Genomic DNA, 19,397 nt, shown 5'->3' with positions numbered 1-19,397 from the left:
CCCAGCCGCCGGAGGCACACCCCCACCCGTATAAACCCGTGACAGATGCATTTGTATAGTTAAGTAAGAGATTAGAAAAGAGTTAGAAGACGATTTCAGCGCCGCCGGTGTTGATGAGTTCGATCTCGGCCTCGGAGACGGGCTGGTAGTGGAAGCGTTTGGGGAGGTCGGATCGCGAGAAGTATTCGCCGGGAGCTGCTGCGATGGTGGTGCCTTTGCCGCCAAGGGGACCGTGGGTCGTGGCGTTCTTACGGTACTCGACAAAGGAAGAGGGAAGTGTATTGACTGGTGATTGAGAGTGGACGTGAGGAGTTCGGTCGGCAGCAGGAGTGTGCGATCTCTTTCCGAGGAAACGGATCAGGGGAGTTCGTAGGAGGTTGCTGGTAGGACGCATTTTTATGTAACTGAGTTGTGTGAGGTGAAGTCAAGCGACTGAGGAATGTCCTGAAACTGTTCTTTAAAAATATGATATCTCAAACCTGGATTCCACAGAATGTGCTATGAGTTAGCTATGAACTGTGAGATAGGATGTAGGAGATTTGAGGTAGGATGTAAGAGATTCGAGATACGATGTAAGAGAGTTGAGATGGAAATACCAGAAAATGGAAATGTTCTGTCTCTTCGAGTGGATGGTACTTGTATTGTGAGGATAGAGAGCCAGTTAATACAAGAATATCAAGGGTGATGATAATAAATTATTATTTTGCCAGCAAAAACTAATTGGAAAACAAGTCCGTTTTATATGACAATTGACTGGATTGATTGTTGAACGGGTTGGTCAAGGAAAAAGCACAAAGTTCACAGAGTTCACAAGCCTGCTGGTGCTGAAAATGTTGTGGGTAAGGAGGATCTAATTTATGTCTGTCGGTGATAATAGCTTGGACGAATAAGCTGTGAATATTGTTAGTACATGTTTCCTCTGTGCCGCCAGCGTCAAAATCCAAACGCCTGTTCTGATAAGCGCATAAATCAACTGCCCCTCCAACTGAACCAGGCGCTTTAACTGCACCAAAAAGCACACAAAATGTACAGCACCGGCAACACGGGTCGGTTGGTCACAGCGGTAATTGGACCGTGCGTATAAAAAAAAAGCATGCACGAGGAAATGTGAATTTGACGTGAGTCTCTCAGAACGGATGGTTGTAATGTGGTCTGTTGCCGAACCGGGCTGACCTGATTTTTTTTTTGGACTACCGGTACCATCCAATCCTACTGGTACGCATCGCATTTTCTGGACTACCAGGCACCATCCTATCTACTGGTACGCATCGCATTTTACCCGGGCACATTATTTTCTGAGACAATCCAGACTCACATTCACAATGCTAAGTGCTGCTGTAAATGCTACGGTAACTGGTGCAGTGTCCATTGCCAGTAGTCAATGGTCAATGTGTATATTGTGCCTGCCATAAATAAATAATTAACTAATTAATTAATTATAATTATCGCGTGCACATCACACCACTGTACTACGGCCCGCTCAATTGCGTCTCCTAACGTCATATGCTCTGTTCTCATGTCCTCATATGCCCTGTTCTTATGCTCTCACATTCTCACGCTCTCATATGCCCTGTGGTCATGTTCTCACTTTCTCTGCTTATTCACTTACTTACTCTGTAGCTTTAAATCTAATTTTATAGCCTGCTAGAAAATTGAATTGCAAAAATTGATATCTTAAAATTAAAATCTGAAAATTCAATATGATAAACTCTCAACCCCGGGGAACCTTCCCATTAAATATATATTTTGGTCCCCTGCTTCACTACCTAATTTGACTACCCAATTCGACTAGCACCGCACCTCTCACCGACTCACTCTTCACTCACTTTCTCTGACTACGTCCTTGGCCACCCAACCCTGACTAATCCAAGTTTGTTTTTACAGATATTTTATTTTCTCATTCTCTGTCTGCCCGCTCGTCATCCTCGCTTATCCCTCCCTCTCTCTCTCTCTTGCCCCTCTAAAAACTCAGGCCACAAGTTTATTTTTTTTGACTTAGCCCAAACCAAGTTTATTTTTCTGCCTCCTGCCGCTGCCAATGTCGCCATTTTCACCGGCAATTTTTGTTTACAAATCCTCTCTTCTGCCCCTCCTCGTGCTACCCCTATTTGGCATGCGCATGGCTAATCGGCCGCTAGTCTAATCTCCGAAATCACCGCGTCAGTCCCCGCAATCGCTGGGGTAGGGGTCTGCCTCCGGCGGCTGGGGCTTTGCCCCAGACCCCGTGGCTCCTCTCGCTGCGCTCAAGTCGGGTTTGGGGGTCGGTGGTCAGTCAGCATTTGCGGAGGGGGGGTATGTGTGTGCGTTTGCGTTTTCTGTTTGTATTGTGTGTGAGGCTTTGTAGTGGGGACGGAGGGAACTGAGGGGTGAGCGAGCGGGGATTAAGCGGGCTGCATCGGCGGTCATCCCACTTGTTGCTGCTTTAGGTCTCTTCATGTGCAAATTTTTCCACCCGCTGTCTTATCAGACCGCCCCTCCCCCTCCTATTGGCCGATAGCGCCAACTTTATGCATGATTAACAACTGCCACCTTTTCTTGCACCACCGCTGCTGCTTCTTCAGCCACAGTTTCGCAGTCCGCTCGGTGTCGGGGGTTTGTGCCTCCGGCGGCTGGGGCTCCGCCCCAGACCCCGTGGCTCCTCTCGCTTCGCTCGAGTCGGTGGTGGGGGGAATCCCCTCGAAAGCTCCGTGAAGCGGAGCACAACGGGGTCTGGGGCAGCGCCCCAGCCGCCGGAGGCACAACTGCCGCCCGTGAGTGTGTGTTTCCTCGGCGGTTAATGTCCTCGGTCAGAACCGTGGCCGGTGGGTGTGGGAAGTTCCGTTTTCACCCGGGTTTGTGGGTGCATCTCTGCGTCGATCGGGCATCTGGCCCTGTTAGGACGGCGGGTTATTGTGGAGAGAATGGAGAAGAGTTTGCTGGGACGGTGCGGGGTATCACTCACCTCACCATCTACCAAAGTCAATCGCGTTTACCCTCACAAAACAGCAAACAGCAAACCACATGAACAAACCCAAAACAGTTGGAAGGCAGGTACTATAGGCGTTTGTATGAAGTATATTCAAGGCGCATAATAATTGAGTCAGTGGATTTACGAGCTGAACTGGTAAACCGGGTTGTCGTGATTCTATATCGTCAGCATATATAGCATAGAAAATATGATAAAGATAGGAGAAAAAAATGAAAGTAAAAGTTCAGACACGGGTCGAGATTACGAGATGTAGCCAAGGGTGTATCCCGTTAGTAGCATGTAGATCATCTCATTTACCCCCTGTGTTTTGGCCTTCCTCTTAATGGTCTGAAAAATTAAAAAGCTTTTATAAACGTTTTAAGGTGTGTGAATTCATTGAAGGATTGACAGTTTTGTAAAGGTGTAAATTGGCACGGTGATGATGGTTTGAAAATCACAATACCCCGATAAAGAAATGATGATCAAGAGGGAAATTTCAGGGGGAGTGACATGAAATTTCAGCGGCAGGGTCCGGATCGAAATGCAGGGGATGGGGTATTTCTTTTCGATGTTGTTTTCAAGCAACTATTCCAGTAGAAAATAGCAGAGTTTGTGTCAGTAGCAGCAGTAGTATTAACAGCAGCGGCATCAGGGGTCGAAATGAAACAGCGGAAAGAGACTGTACCACTTAACCCTCGTGGACCAAGCCGCTCTCTTTGGGGGTTTCGTTTCGCAGGTAATTTTCAGACAGACGAGCGAGTGGTGAAATATTGAGAGCAGCGGAATCAGCAGTGGGTCGGAATAGACAGCAGTAAGAGATTGTGCTCACTGTACCACTTAATCCTCACGGTCCAACCCGCTCGTTTCGGCTGGTTTCTTTCCATGATAGTTTTTAAGCAGACGAGTGAGTAGTGAACTATTCAGAGCAGCAATGGAATTGGCCAGCGGAATTGGAGAGTGGCAAGAGACTGTGCTTATAGTACTCATTAGTAAGCATTTTTTCACATAATCCCCACGGTCCTAGCGCTCGCGGAGCGAGCACAACGGGGTCTGGGGCAGCGCCCCAGCCGCCGGAGGCACAACCCACCTCCCGGAATCATGGAAAATGCTACTGTTTTTGATACTATGTACACGAAAAATATATACAGCCGGAAATAGAGCAGGGAGACGTGTCTATTGGCGGATGGCATGGTATCGCTTGCCTCGGAACCCGAACAGCTGTTGGTTGAACTGGTAGGTCTCCGTGGGGGCCAGGTCGTTGAGCTCCCATTTGGTAGACCCGAAAATATTGGTCGAGGGCTCGAGGAGCACGTCGAGTTTGTCGCCGAATTTATTGTGTAACCAGTCCCAGTCGCGCTGGGAATCAGCTTTGTGGAACCCAGTTACGAAAATAGCACACTTGGTTTCCAGCAATCCGGGCACCGACTTTTCCCACTGGTTCATGGCTTCAGGAGCTCCGAGTCCAGGGTGGAAAAGGAAGAAACAGTCGAGATACGGGTCATAGGGCATGAAATCTTGCATGTCGTTCAGAACATGGAAATAGTCGGTACAAAAGGACAGCGACATTTCCCGGTCGATTCTCTTGGTTATTTTCTTGTGACTTGTCACGTAAAGACGTTTTTGTCGGTCAAATACAGCTTCAGGACCAATGAATACAATCTCGAATTTTGTATCTGGCAAAAGAAATGATAATTGTTTCCAGGCATGAGCAGGCAATTGCGACTCAGCACGAGCTCCTAGAATGAAAAATCTCATGGGCCGGTCTTGCCAGGACCGGGTTCTGTCTTGAGGAAACAGCGTGTATCGTAAAGCAGCCAGGGATTTCAGACCCTCGAGAGTCAAGGGACCCTTGGGTTTCAATGAATAGGGCGAGTATAGGCTGAGAATACTGGCCATTGTGATAGGATAACTCAACATTTTAGTGACAGCAGCCATATGGAACTCTGAGTCCATGGAATAGAAATCTCGTGTATAGAGAAAAGTGTCCCAATTTAAGAAGTTGACTACTGCTTCACTCTGCTGAGTTCCCGGGAAGTCGAATTCTGGGAACTCCCGACCACTTCTCAAATCATGTTCATAAGTATTGACTTTACGAAGGATTTTCCACACCTCGTTCTTATGATAATCAGTATCCATTTTCCACGCCTCTTCGTCGTGATGAGTAGGAATGCCTGATTTAGGGCATGTGAAGTTGATGTTCTTGCCAGTCACTGGACACTTACCACGAGCTTTAATAAACGCGGCTCTAGTTCGAATGTCCTGAGACGGCGACGAATCCCACGGATGAAATCTGTTTTCCGGCGTCGGAAACCCCTCGGGAGGAGGAGGATCAAACCCAAGTGTATCTCGGATAAACCCAAACACCTTCCCACCGACCGAGTATCCCCTGACACCAGCACCACCAACTGCCACTCTGGCACCACAGACACAGGCATTCACCGCGCCCACCCGCCGGGCACTCGCAAGGAATGCTCTTGTCGACGAACCTGGAATCATGTTCTCGTTCTCTCGTCGTCTTTCCACTCTCGAATCAACATCTGCCCACCTCTCTATTTTTTCAGGTTCTCCAATTTCCTAACCCGTGCCGCGAGGCGTGCGGCGGGAGGGCATGTCTTGGGCGGCTGTTGCTCCGCCCCAGACCCTGGTTGCTCCTGCTTCGCAGGAGACTGCGAGGGCCGCGGGGAAGGGGGAGGGGGACCGGGGATGTCCCGACTCGAGCGCAGAGAGAGGAGCCACGGGGTCTGGGGCAGAGCCCCAGCCGCTGGAGGCAGGGACCCGGAACAGTAGGGTCCGGGCAGCTCGCCGGCAGCACGGGGTCGAATCCGGCGATTTCGGGGTGCGTGCTTATCGGAGAAAGCGATTATTATTTCGGGAGCTGGTTCTTATCGTGGCTTGTGGTTTTATCCGCTTTGCAGGTCTGATAGCGCCGGCGATAATGTACTTGCTAGCGGCTGTAGATTTATTACCCACTCCGCAGATGCTCGCTCGCAGTGCATGTTTCAGTTTGGATGGTCGCAGCACGAGGGGTGACGAGGGGGAGGGGTGTATGCATGTCAGCGACAGCTGTGGAGCTAACTGTTTTAGTGCGCGATCGCCCGTTAAATTTAGACGGGTAGATTCTGGACAATCTGTGTTTGGATGTTCGTCGACGACGACGACGAAGAGGCGTCAGGTGTTAAAGTGGTCTTTCTGGGTTGTTTTTTGAACGGTAGGGTCATTATTTGGTGGTTTTTTGTGTAGTTTTTGGTGTTTGTGTTGCTTCTGGCGTGACAATTGGATCTGGCTAATGCGGATTGACGTTTGACAGCGGATCGGCCTGGATCTGTCAGGGGGAGGGCGGTTTTGCGAGTTTACCGACATCTTTTTTTTTCAACGGGGGATGTCAAACAGGTATGAAATTTCAAAAACTTTTGGAATTTGAGGCATCTTTTATCTGGCCGTAAGAAGACGATGGGTAATGGCTGGAGATGGTGCCGTGGACCGCAGATATGGTATGCTACATCCCGGAAGGCCGTGATCCATAGCATGTATTTTCATATTAAGACGGTCGGATCGAGTGTGTTCGTAAAAAAGCCACTACTGGTGTTTCAAGTAGAGAAACTGTCTCAATTTTTGTGCATTAGTGCAGTCTCACCTGTAAGTTGGCATATTCTGCTACAATGTTGCATCCTGTGGTATTCTGGTGCGTCCTGTGGTGTCCTGTGGTGTCCTGTGGTGTCCTGTGGTGTTATTTTGCGTTTGAGGCATCTTTTGGAGTTGCGTTGCGTCTTTTTGGAGTCCTTTTGCGTCGGTAATGGCCAGTCATTTCCTGTTGCTATCCTGGTTGTCGTAAAATGTTTACCAATCGACTGGACGACCGTTGGATGCATATGCAGCTAACGTTAACGTCGTAAATTTTACTCACTGACCATGCATTAGCTATATAGTCTTGGCTAATTTAACGGCAAATGCAACGCAGACCTAGGAATTGTGGAAAATAGGGGTTCAAATTCAAACAGGGGTTCAGATCCTGCGGAGTCTTGATTCTGGAGAAATTACCGTTTGTGTAAAATGTCATTGGCATTAATGGTATTTTCAAATTCATGGATATTTTTGGCTAAAGAAATGACAAAACAATTAAAAGAAAAATTAAAAAATAAAATAAAAAAAGGGCAAAAAAGGCGAAAAAAGGCCAAAAATCATTGAGGGGTATTATTTGACCAGCACCGGACCGGGTCAAAAATATCACCTTACTTCCGGTTGTGAGAAAACCCACTTCTGCAGCCGATTGTGCTCTCCACAACAATTATTTTCAAAAGACTGGGAATTTGTTTTTCAGATCCTGATACCCGTATGCCATACGTATACGCATATGGATTACAAAAGTTATTAACCGTCAATATCAATAGAAAATATGGTGCGGAAATAGATATTCTTTTTAAAAAACCCAACAGACTCACAATATTTTTCAACTGCTGCTTATCTATGGTTGTACTGCACCACTGTCGGTCAATGCTTGTCAACGGTGCCAATCTATTACCATTCCTGATATTATACTGCAGTCTTTACAGCTTATTACATATTAGCTACTGCTCCACTATACCTGTTTAGCTTTGCTGCATACCGTTGGATATGCCCCGCTTGCATTTGCTTTTTCACGGGTCACGTCAAATATTGGTCTCCCTCTTAGTTATGTCTTACCCCTATTTGTGTTTTCTTTTTTAAAATGTGTTATATATATATCTATCTACACTCATTTTGTTGCTGCTTTTTTTTTTTTGTTCTGTCGTTAAAAATGTCAAACGAATCAGGGGACTCCCCTCCTTACGACTACACTGATGACGAGGAAGACAGTATCTATTTTACAGAGAATGGTCTTCCAAGACATATTTGTAGATGTAATGCCCACAATAACCAGACCGAGACTCATATCCCAGATGCTGTTTCTGGTGATGCCAATATTCCTACTCAGTCTGTATATGTGGTTGCTAGTCCTGGGATTCAAGTTCCTATTCATCCATCAGCACCTCCTCCTTCTCAAGTTGCTCCTCCTGCAAATACCAATCAAATTATTTTCAAAGGCAGTTACTATTATTCCATTCCTTTTCACTCTACAAGCGGGTCTGTAAGTGAGATGGACAATTATCAACAGCCTGCTGTTTCTCCTCAAACAGCCCAGAGCGTTCAGCCTGCCTCTCAAATTCACATTCAAAATGGACAAGGTTACCAGCCTCAAGTTTTAGAGCCTGCTGTTTATGCCAATCCTCAAACCTTTTATCAGGTTCCACAGGTTCCACAAGTGCCTCAAGTTCATTCTGATCCCCGTATTGTGCAGCCTGCCCCTGCCACTCCTATTTCAGCTCAACATTCCATGGTCTATGCCACTCAACACCAACAACCTGTATCTCCTTTTGCCTCTGGTCATACAACTGCCCCTGCCATGACTTATATCATGCCATATTACGCTTCCCATGGCCCAGCTCCTGTCACTATTCAGTCAGTTCCTCATGGCCCTGCTCTCGTCACCATTCAGCCAGCTTCTTATGGCCCAGCTCCCGTCACTATTCAGTCAGCTCCTCATGGCCCTGCTCCAGTCACTATTCAGCTAGCCCCTGTCCACACTCAACAACAATCCCCTTCATCTGTTCAGACATCTCCTCCCCCATCTGACAGCCAGCCTCCCCGCCCTGTACTATCTAAAGGGAAGTCTGTTTTTGCATCTATCATCATCAACAGAAATGGAGCCCGTACCGAGTCTGAATCGTCTGTTGAACCTGAAGAGCCTTCTTCTGCCTCTAGTTCTGAATCTCTGTCTTCTGAATCAGCTTCTGATTCTTCATCTGGATCTTCTCAACGTCGACAAAGAGCAGACAGTAGCGACGAGGACTCGGAGCCTGACGATAATTCCCGTCGCAAGAGACTCAGCAGATTTCCTCCTACATTGAATGAATTTATTGGAAGGCTTCCCAAGAACTATGGCAGTGAATTCAACAGCATTCTTTCTGCTCCTACCCGTATTTCTGCCCCTACCAGTACTTACAGGCCTGCGACTCAAACTGCTAAAGAGAAATTCGTAACTATTGTTTACAAAACCGAGGATGGACTGGAAATTCATCAGATGGGTTGTCAACTTCTTGAGAGTGACGAGTATGGATCCGATGACACCGAAAGCAGCATCAATGAGGATGACGAGGAGGAGGAGGAGGAGGAGGAGGAGGGTGAAGAAGAATACGGGGAAGAACCAGGAGAAGGTCTTCGTCAGATGATATATTACGAAGACTCGTCGTCTGAATTGGATTCCGACGCCATTGAAGAGTTCAATGCCGCTGGTTTTGATTACTATAACCCACCAACCAGTGATAGTAATCACCCTATCAGACGTATGACAAGAGAGCAACGCGAGCTGTGTTACCAAAGAATTTTTGAAGGGTCTGAAGACGAGGATCTAATGGTTTCCATTATGGCAGAGAAGTACAGATATCGATTCCTCACTCGACACGCCAATAAGATAGGAGTTTTGGTGGGACGTCTCACTCATTTCACTGCTATTGCTCTAGTTGGTCAAGATTGGGCTGGTGAGGGTATTGTCTATGAGAGGTCTAGGGGTCCATTTGATGGTCGTTTATTCGACCCTGAGACTGTGGACGTTTTTGTGGAAAATATCACCAGTGGATATCTTATGGGAGAAGTTGCGAATGCCATGGATCACGAATTTGGAACTCCCGATCATGATGGAGGTTATCTTGAGGATGAAGCTGAGTATTTTCGAAAATATGGCCCTCACGTCGATTGTCGTTTGTTCAATAGACCTCACAACTTCTTCAGAATGTTCAGGTTCCGCAGAGCCGCCGCTGATGGCAGGGTTCCTATTTTGGCTGTTGGTATCAAGCCCATTAATGACGAAGAAGGCGATTCAGGATTTCCTGAGACTGGTCTAGATGGTATGGGTGGTACTGTTGGTTTGGAGCATCTCGAGGCATTGGCTGATGGTCGGAGAAGCCCGGATAGCACTATGGATATGCCTGTCCGCGTTTCTGCTTATTCTTCCTGGGTCCGTGAAAGCCACCTATCATCTGATGCTGATGCTGCTGCTGCTGCTGCTTCTACTGCTCTTTCTGGCTCTCCTGCTACTTCTCCTATTGGATCTGCTTCCGCTCCTGGTTCTGGTTCTGATGCCGGTTCTGATGCTGACGCCGATGACTTCCTCTTGGAGTTCACTTCTGAGAATGCAATTTTCAAAACTTTGTTGGATGAGCTTCGTGAAACGACCGCAAAAGAGCTTTGTGACGACCCTGAGGTGCGAGCTGCCGAATCTCGCAAAGATTCCAGAATTTACGTCATTGCCAGTGTTCGTGATTATCAGCGCGTGGAAGACGACGACCCGGATTACAACCAGGAAACTGACGACGAAGAGGCCGGCCCGAGTTGCCAACCATCCTCATCCACATCCGATTCTGAAGAGGGAGGCAGAAGATGGGCTGTTCACATCATTGCTGGCATGTTTGATTTGGACCACCCCATTATCAGTCGACGCGAGCGAGTCGTTGACGTTCCTTCCTTCGCAGAGCTAGTGGATTTGGACGGCTACCTCGATCACGTCGACAATTGCATTGTTAGCCAGCGCGATCTTGGTCTTGCATACAACACTTTTGTTCTCGGAGAGACTCCTGACACTAAGGAAGTTTGCCACATTTGTTTGGATGGCTACACCGCTGGCCAAGAGTGTCGTAGGCTCCGCAGATGCAAACACGTCTTCCACAAGACCTGCATTGACAGCTGGCTCCTAGGTTCACGAAACACTTGTCCCTTCTGTCGTGGCCAAGGAGTCAAGCGTGCACCCACATCCTGGTTCAGCAGTGGCTCGTCCGACGAGGAGCTGGAATTCTCCGACGACTAGCCACCACTCCCCATTGTATTACTTTCTTAACCATTTAAATTTTTTAATAAATACATTTAACTTTTGTCTGAAACTTCTTCTTTCCTGGCCCCTGCCTCCGGCGACTGGGGCTCCTGCTTCTCAGGAGTTGGCTGAGACCGCCGACAGTAACGACTCGAGCGGAGCGAGAGGAGCCCCAGCCGGATGAGGACCCTGCATTACTAACCCTAACCGCGGTGTTGATATCCGGGTCGCGGAGATGCAAGTGATTTGTGAGGTGAGAAAGAGGAAGGAGATGCTCGAGGATGAGTGAGAGTGCGAGTGTAGCAGCGGATGGTGGGGTGCCGAGGAAAAGGAGGGCGGATGCCAAGCGGTTTGTGTCGTTTAATGTTTGCGGGATCAAGAATGTTCTGAATTTCCGGCCGTGGAACGAGAAACGCAGTTTTGAGAACATGTTCGAGATACTCGACGGCGATGTTGTTTGTTTTCAGGAGACGAAGATCCAGGCTCGCGATGTCACTGAGTCGATGGCGCTGGTAGGTGGATATAACGCTTTTTTCACGTTTCCAGTCGCGAAAAAGGGGTACAGTGGCGTGGTTATTTACGTGAAAAACGACATCGTTGTATACAAAGCTGAACAGGGTATCACTGGGTGGCTGGCCAGCCAGGATCACGAGTATAAGTCAAGGTTCCAGAGTCAGAACCAGAGTCGGAATCAGAGTTGGAGTGCAACCCAAAGCCCGAGTTGGAATCAGAGCCAGAATCGGAGTCAGGATCAGAGTCTGGATCAGAGTCTGGATCAGAGTCTGGGTCGGAGTCTGAATGCAGCATCTGGCAGTGATAACGGCAGTGGAGGTTTCGAGAAATTGGCATACAGAGACCTGCCGCCAGATGAGTGTATAGGAGGGTATCCGGGTAATATTGACGAGAAAGTGGGACTGGAAATTGACTCGGAAGGCAGATGTGTAGTGCTAGATCTGGGGTATTGTGTGGTGATAGGACTATACTGTCCGGCTGATTCTATGGGTGATAAAACAGAGTTTCGAATTGCGTTTTTTGAGGCCCTTGATATCCGGATCCGAAACCTGCTGAGTCTAGGGAGACGGGTCGTGGTACTGGGAGATCTGAATGTGACACGAGATATCGTCGATTCAGCCAAAGGTCGAGTGGAATTGGCAAAAGAGGGTCGACTGACGTCGGCCAATCCTCAAACGGGAATTCAAACTCCCGAGGAGTTTCTTAAAGCAAATGAAAAAGAAGCCCAACTGTGGAGATCTGCTTCTGACGTACGGATATTATTTCATAAATGGCTAAATAGGGACGGAGATGTTGGACTTCGCGATACTACACGAGATCTACATCCCCACAGATGGGGCATGTACACATGTTGGAATCAGTTGATAGATGCCAGACCGGGAAATTTTGGTTCTAGAATAGATTATGTGCTTACTTCGCCGGGAATTGAGTACATAGAAGCAGACATTCTTCCTCAATTGTATGGATCCGACCACTGTCCTGTGTATGCCGATTTGCTTTGGGAAGTTTCTTCACAGGACTCCTCACAGGGAACATCTCTGGAAGAATCTATAGAAGCATCATCACAGGCAACGCTAGATTCAGCGACGGCAATACCAGATTCAGTAACGACAGACTCAGCAATTCCAAATTCGGCGACAAACTCATCCAAAACACAATTGCAACATCCTGGCCAACCTATACCACCTGCACAACAACCCTACTTACCTCGCATGTGTGCATCCTTCATGCCACAATTTACCACAAAGCAAGCCAATATTAGAGCCCTGTTTTCATCTTATGGTGGTCCCAGCACCGATAATCATAAAAAAACCTCACAACCCCCTGTCAATGCCCGTCGCCCCACTTTGGATGCAGATGAAACTGACCGCTTGCATTTGCAGTTCGTGACTCCTCCTAATGCAGCATTAAAGAGGCCGCCATCCAAACCGATAAAAGCCACTGCATCAAAGTTTCAGAAAACCGGCACCAAGAAACGTGCACAATCGTCTATTTTATCCTTTTGGAACAAACCTGAACCGGCCACCAATAATTCCGCCCTTAATTCTAACCATAGTACATTATCTCCGATAACAACATCAAGCAAAGAAGAAATATCAACACCAGTTTCTGAATCGACTGAATCTATTGCTGATACTGAACCCTATTCAATAACAACCCCAAAAAATTCCAAATCTGGAGAATGGAAAAAACTCTTTGCCGCACCTGAACCTCCTCTTTGCAAAGTACACCAAGAACCATGTAAATTACTGATTTCCAAGAAAAATGGCCCGAATAAGGGTCGTGCATTTTGGATCTGTTCAAGGTAAGTTATAAATCTGTGATCTGCAGACGACGTTTGATCTGCATGTTCCATCCTGTTAAATTGCTGAGAGCAGAAAAGAAATGCAGGTTCAGCATGGCTAACATTTGTAGGCCAACGGGTGCCGATCCCACGAACGGAACTCTAGATAGCTATCGCTGTGACTTTTTCAAGTGGCTTAAATAGAATTCTATTTGGTAATAAATAATAAGCAATAAATAAATAGTAAGCAATTGATCTAGCGATAATAAATTAGAGATGGTCTTTCAAGAGATCATTAGCGGCCAACTCGATAGGTACTTCATCTCAATCTCCAAATTCCTTTGCATCTCCAAGTTCCTCTGCATCTGGAGATATATTGGGTCCTCAGGATCACAAGACACAAGCCAGCGTAATGATTTTATATTTGGATCTTCCTCTGGTGGTAGATGACCTTCGAAAGTTGAGTCGGTAGTAAATTCGGGAGAGCTGAATGGGGAGTCCGTAAAAGAGTCACTTTCCATGGGTAGCTCAAGCGATATTTTCGAGTTCCTCTTTGGCAACCCTTGCTCGTTATTCGAATCCTGTTGTACTGAAGGCCCAAGAATCCGTGTTTTCCAAATAACCGTATGTCTTCTTCTTGGTCGGAATCGATAACCCGGGTATTTATGGTAGTGATAAGTTTTAGCCACCAAACCCAGATAGGTGAAAAAATTATCAAACAATGGATTTAGCCCGGGATACTCCTTCCAAACCTTTATCAAGTTAGATTATGTAGGAATAATAGGACAATAGCCTATACTCACATTCTTAATTACAACAGAGCATTCGATACTCGCCAAATACTGTCTGCCTTGCTTTAGCAGACAAAGCAGGTGCATTCTAGCCAAAAGGAACTTATTCACAGGTCTCGGGTCTTTTTCCTGCTTCTTCTTTCCAAGCATCGCTTTACAGTCTTCAGGTTTTATAAAGAGCCAATCCTGAGCTTTTTTCTTGTATGCAGCAATAAGAAACTCATTTGTAGCACAATTAGGCTCTGGGAGCATTCCTGAGGACCTCTTGGGCAGAGAAACTTCAGACTGATATACCGGGGGCAGTGGGGGCAAAACCCTCATGTTTAATGTTGACAAACTCATAATAATATCATGAATAGAAAAGCGTAGAACAGTATGACTTTCTTAAGTATTCTATTTTTTTTTGAGGCATCTCCATTTCCCCTGAGGCCAAGTCCGTCAAGCTGGGATCGGCATCCATATGCAGAATAGACATACAAAGTTTTTGAGGTGCATTATTTTGCCCAAAAATAGATAGTGTGGAGATGCGCATTGCAGGAATATATAGATAAGCTACTGCTGCCAGCATTTTGACGACACAAACGAAAATGGATAAATCTCAAGATGAATTTCAGGAGATGAAAGATTTGAAATGTTTATACACCGAGGTTTTAGAATTTGCCATTGATTTGGAACCGTCCCTAATTCAAAACATGAAGTATACGAGTCCTCGCTTTACTCATACACCGCGCAGCCCCAGTCTCCGCCAGTTATGGGAAAACATAGACCAAAACTATAGATATCATTTTCATATAGCTGCCAGAGTATGATCGATTAGATGATATCCTAACTATTTACTAACTTTGTTCCAGGTCGCCCCTCAGCTCCAATCAGAACCAGAATCTACCCAAATGGAGCGAGTTCTTCAACATGTACTTCATGATGAAAAAACGGAAATTCTTCGTAACGAGAGAGTTATCCGCCATCACACCCTTCATGGGAAAGTGACAAAAAGAGGATCTCGATTTTCACGTTCAACTACCGCTGTATTAAGAAACTTCTTCAAGATTTGCCCTAAACCATCCTTAAGGCAGCGAACCGCTCTCGCCACGAAGTGTGGCCTGTCACTCCAACAAGTAACAATTTGGGTAAGAAACAAAATAATGAGTCAGAGTCAGCAATCTAACAACTCAGTTTAACAATGAGAGGGCTCGAGCGAAAAAAAATTTTGAATAGCTCTTCTTATTTATATAATATGATTGAAAATACAGACTACTAATCTTCCTCCTCGTTTTGGTAATCAATCTTCCTAATTTCAAACAGCCTGTTTCTTGCAGCGGTAAGCTGTTGTTCGAGTTTGAGAACCTCGACTTGTTGTTCCATAGCTGCAGTTCTAAACTCATGAGGCGTGAGTTTGGAGTAATCGATTTCTTCTGCTTGGGTAGTGGATCTTTGTGCAAGAATATCCTGTACTTTATTAACCAAAGCACGGCATGCACTGCTTACAGATTTACTTGCCAATTCAAGCTTATCTTGTGTCTTGGACATAAACGATGCATTGACTCGTGAAGCAGCTACCAATTGAGCAGTGGATGCCGCTACTTCATTCGAGGCAGCAATCAATTGCTCGGGGCTGCTTTTACCAGCCAATACTCCATCGGCCGATGAGATAAGAATGTTTGTGGCACCAGCAACAACCTTGGCAGCGGAAATAAGACCTTCTGTCCAACGGTTATGCTTTTTATAATAAGCAGTACGTGAAGATGAACCTCTGCCTCGAGCAACAATCTCTTGTTGACATTCTGTAGACGCTTTAATAAGTGCAGCCACGGCAGAAGTTACAGCAATAGCAGCAGCAAGAATTGCTTCGTTAACTTGCACATCGAATGTAGAGAATTTGGGATCTTTTGGTCTGGCAAGAAGCTGGGTGAGTTTGGCAGTAGCAGTAGCAATAGCTTCAGCAACACGGGCCATCTCATTATCGACAATATCACCCAAATCAGTTGATCCATTAGTGGTCACAGATAGTTTAGGTGCCATTTGTTCGGCCAAATGAGACAGGGTTTGTAAATGTTGTTGTACTTCAACGTTGCATGAGATAACCAAATCTGTAGTATCTTCAGGGGTGAGTCCGGTAATCAGATCCGACACGAGACTGGTGAAAAATGCAGTTGCAGCAACAGCTGATTCACGAGATGCTGCAGAGATCTCATCAACTAAATCGTCGTTACGGGCCAGTCTGGTAATACCCTTGGCATTGATAAGCACGTCGGAAATAGCATTGGCAAATGCAGTGGCAGTCCTAATAATCTCCGATGGATCGGATCCTTCCTCACCTTCGGCCAAGTGATTGTTGAATGCAGTCGAGAAATCGGTAGCATTAGTCGATGTTTTCTCAATCACCGATAATAGATAATTTGGAGTCGAGTTTTGGTTACCTGCTTGCATGGGAGACTCAAATTCGAAAAGCGATTCCTGGATTCGTTCTGCTGCCGCGTTCAAAATAGCATCAATAATAGCAGCCAACTTTCTTATTCCGCCAGAACTGGCTTGGTGGTCCAAACTCATTTCTTTCATGGCATTCTCCATACTAGCAATAGTCTCACGCAAAATATCCGCTTCTTCCTCCTTTTCTCGCAACACACTCTCATTAACAGAGCGGCCGTTGCTAATATCATCCAAAGCCCGTTGCTTGGCTTTAAGAGCGTCTTCCAGTTCGGCCAATTCCCGGTTGTGTCGAGAAATAAGCAGCGACAAATCGGCTCCTTTAGCACGCTCAGCGTCGTTGAGCTTATCTTGCATCAATCTCAAATCACGCTCGAGCTTTTCCAATTGATCTTTCGAGCTGCCGCGAGACTTGTCCAAATCATATCGAGCGCGGTCGCGTTCTCTGATCAAATCGGCCAACTCCAAATTCTTGGCTTTAAGATCCCGTTCCAGTCGTTCTCGTTTGTCAATTGCTTCTTGAGCAGAAGCCGCCTTGGCTTGTACTTGCTTGAATTTACTCAATAAATCCAAATGCTCTTGACGCAGTTGCGAGTATAACTTAGCCAGCGATTCGTATTTCGTTTTCCACATAGACACCTGTTCCTGCAATGACTGGATCAAGTCGTTTTTCGATTCTAATTGCAAACTTGTGTTAGTGTTCAGTTGGCCCAGTTCGGTTTCAAGAGCCTTGACACGGCGGTCATACTGCTCTAACAAAAGCTGGTTCTGTTCATATTGTCCTCTTAACTGAAGAATATCTCTTTCCAGCTCGGCAGCTCGTCCTTCAGCTTGTCGTTGCATTTGATCGCGAATCAGCGCTTGTTGAGCCTGTTGCTGCTGTTCTAATTGTAACCGTTGCTGCTCTTCAAACTGACGTTGTTGTTGTTCGGCCAGCTGTTGTTGACGAAGCAGCTCAGCATCTCGTTGTGCTTGCAACTGTCTTTGTTGTTCCTCCAGCTGCTGTTGTTGCAATAACTGAGCATTGGCATTGGCATTGTTACTTCCCCACCAGTCGCCAGCAGACTCTTGTTCTGGCAGCACACTAGGAGTAGGAGTTGGTGTTACATTTGACGACCCAATCGAAGCTTCTCTTTCCAGACCTTGACCAGGTCGTTTGGGCAGAGCAGGAGCCTCGTCCTCTTCACCATACAAATTAGGAGGTTCGGGTCGAAGGTTCGGAATGGTGATTAGACTAGTCAAGTACTTTAAACTAGAGCAGTCATAATAAAAATCAAGCAAGCGACGGTGTTGCGAGTGGTATCTCGAACGCAGTGGTTCTAGAGCTTCTAAATCACCTGCTGTAGAATGCATAGCTCGCAACATACTTGTAGAAAACCTATAAATACCGTAAGATTCAGCCACCATGGGGGTTAAAGACGAGATTTTGCATTCATTCGACCTACCGCTGTGCAACGACGAGAAAACCAGTCGCTGGAAATCGTCTATTGCATCTTGCAAATTCATCAAATCAATAATAATCTCATACCCCTCATTAGGGTCATTAACACTTCGCAGCGAAATATACTCTTCATACTCAAATGTGCCGTTAAACACCGGATGAGACCGATGAAACGATAATTTCTTGAGCAGCAACCTAGCATATTCCTGAATCAGACGAGAATAGCCATGATGGCCGCCTGGACCGCTATTAATTCCATGAGTCAGTGAATTGATCCAGTTGACATGAGCTTGAGCCTCTTTCAAAACCGATGGATGACCCTCCTGAAGCACCTTATGAACGGTAATAAGCGCTTTAAACACCTGGACCTCGTCATTCTGCAACGGCTGGACCTTCAAAGCGTTCCAAAACGCACGTCCCGACCGGTGGTCCCACGAATACACAATACACGCTCTCACATGCTTTCTCTTCGGAGCCGTCTCATCGGGGTTCGTGGCCTTCTTCACATGAGCCCCCAAATCGGCCTCTGCCCGCGACAGCGCTCCCGTATTTGCAGACATTTCCTACTTCTGTACCTGTTAGTCTCTCTCTTGTTTTCACGGGTCGGGGTGTGCCTCCGGCGGCTGGGGTTGCGCCCCAGACCCCCCGGCTCCTCTCGCTGCGCTCGAGTCGGGCGTCGGGCGGTCGGGCTAATTAGGGGATTCGGTTTTGTGAGACGAAACCGTGCGAAATTGGGGTTCCTGGAGTGAACAATGGCAGACTGACCCCCTGTAATCGCACTCGCACCTCCTCCACCTCCATCCCCTCACCTGACACCATCCAAAAACAACAGCAGCAGCAAAAAAAACCGCCATTTTCCAGTCCCCCTCTCCAACCCCAGTCCTCTTTCAACCCTTTCTTTCCCCTCCCAATCCTCGCGAACCAGAGTCCAAACCCCCCAAACCCCCCAAACCCCCAAACTGCCCAATCCCCCCCAAAAAACTCGAGCGAAGCTCGAGCCACGGGGTCTGGGGCGAAGCCCCAGCCGCCGGAGGCACACCTCCCACCGATTTTCCCCTCGTCGAACTCACCCAGCGCTCGATTGACCAATTGCAATTGCCTGAATCCGTGTCACCAATGGCTCTGTTTGTGTCTGTCCACTTTCCAGGCTTATCTGTCTCGTCTCGTACGTAGACAATGCATCTCCAACTAAGCCCCGGGCCGCGCGCGGCTACCCCGGCCAACCAGTCAGGGTCCACCTCCGGCGGTCGGGGGGTTTTGATGTAGGGGGTGTGCCTCCGGCGGCTGGGGCTCCGCCCCAGACCCCGTGGCTCGAGCTTCGCTCGAGGTTTTGGGGGGAATGGGTGGAATGGGGTGGTTTGGTGTGGTTTGGACCCTGGTTCGCGAGGATTGGGAGGGGGAAGTGGGTGTCTCTTTCGAGGGGTTTGCACTGGAGTTCGGTCTGTTTCGAGGGTTTGCACTGGCGTTCGGTGGATGGGTATGGTCCGTGGCGCCCGTTGTGGAAATTCAGGAGGGCCAATTGGGTTTGTCCGGACCGTTCCAGCCCATTTCGCGTCTGTCGGACTCACCTGTTTCCCTGCCGGCCGGTGCCGCTGGATCCCCCCTCCCCCCTGGATCCA

At 47.3% G+C, this 19,397-nt stretch overlaps 4 protein-coding genes across 4 annotated transcripts; 2 read left to right on the top strand and 2 right to left on the bottom strand.

Moving 5' to 3' along the window:
- Positions 1-4,120: 4,120 nt before the first annotated feature.
- On the bottom strand, positions 4,121-5,443 carry MSS51 (Mss51p; the record flags this gene model as incomplete). The annotated part of the gene is made up of 1 exon (XM_018881498.1): positions 4,121-5,443. The coding sequence occupies one exon, from the start codon at positions 5,441-5,443 to the stop codon at positions 4,121-4,123; it is 1,323 nt and encodes a 440-aa protein (XP_018734676.1).
- Positions 5,444-7,721: 2,278 nt separating this feature from the next.
- pep3 (ubiquitin-protein ligase E3 (predicted)) lies at positions 7,722-10,823 on the top strand (the record flags this gene model as incomplete). The annotated part of the gene is made up of 1 exon (XM_018881487.1): positions 7,722-10,823. One exon carries the CDS (start codon positions 7,722-7,724, stop codon positions 10,821-10,823), a length of 3,102 nt encoding a protein of 1,033 aa, XP_018734675.1.
- A 431-nt stretch (positions 10,824-11,254) lies between these two features.
- Positions 11,255-13,147, top strand: APN2 (DNA-(apurinic or apyrimidinic site) lyase APN2; the record flags this gene model as incomplete). The annotated part of the gene is made up of 1 exon (XM_018881477.1): positions 11,255-13,147. The coding sequence occupies one exon, from the start codon at positions 11,255-11,257 to the stop codon at positions 13,145-13,147; it is 1,893 nt and encodes a 630-aa protein (XP_018734674.1).
- A 2,020-nt stretch (positions 13,148-15,167) lies between these two features.
- Positions 15,168-18,338, bottom strand: SLA2 (Sla2p; the record flags this gene model as incomplete). The annotated part of the gene is made up of 1 exon (XM_018881466.1): positions 15,168-18,338. The coding sequence occupies one exon, from the start codon at positions 18,336-18,338 to the stop codon at positions 15,168-15,170; it is 3,171 nt and encodes a 1,056-aa protein (XP_018734673.1).
- Between the last annotated feature and the right edge of the window lie 1,059 nt (positions 18,339-19,397).

Source organism: Sugiyamaella lignohabitans, chromosome A, assembly GCF_001640025.1.
Source record: "Sugiyamaella lignohabitans strain CBS 10342 chromosome A, complete sequence".
NCBI classification, from domain to species: domain Eukaryota; kingdom Fungi; phylum Ascomycota; class Dipodascomycetes; order Dipodascales; family Trichomonascaceae; genus Sugiyamaella; species Sugiyamaella lignohabitans.
This window is presented reverse-complemented; position numbering and strand designations above follow the sequence as displayed.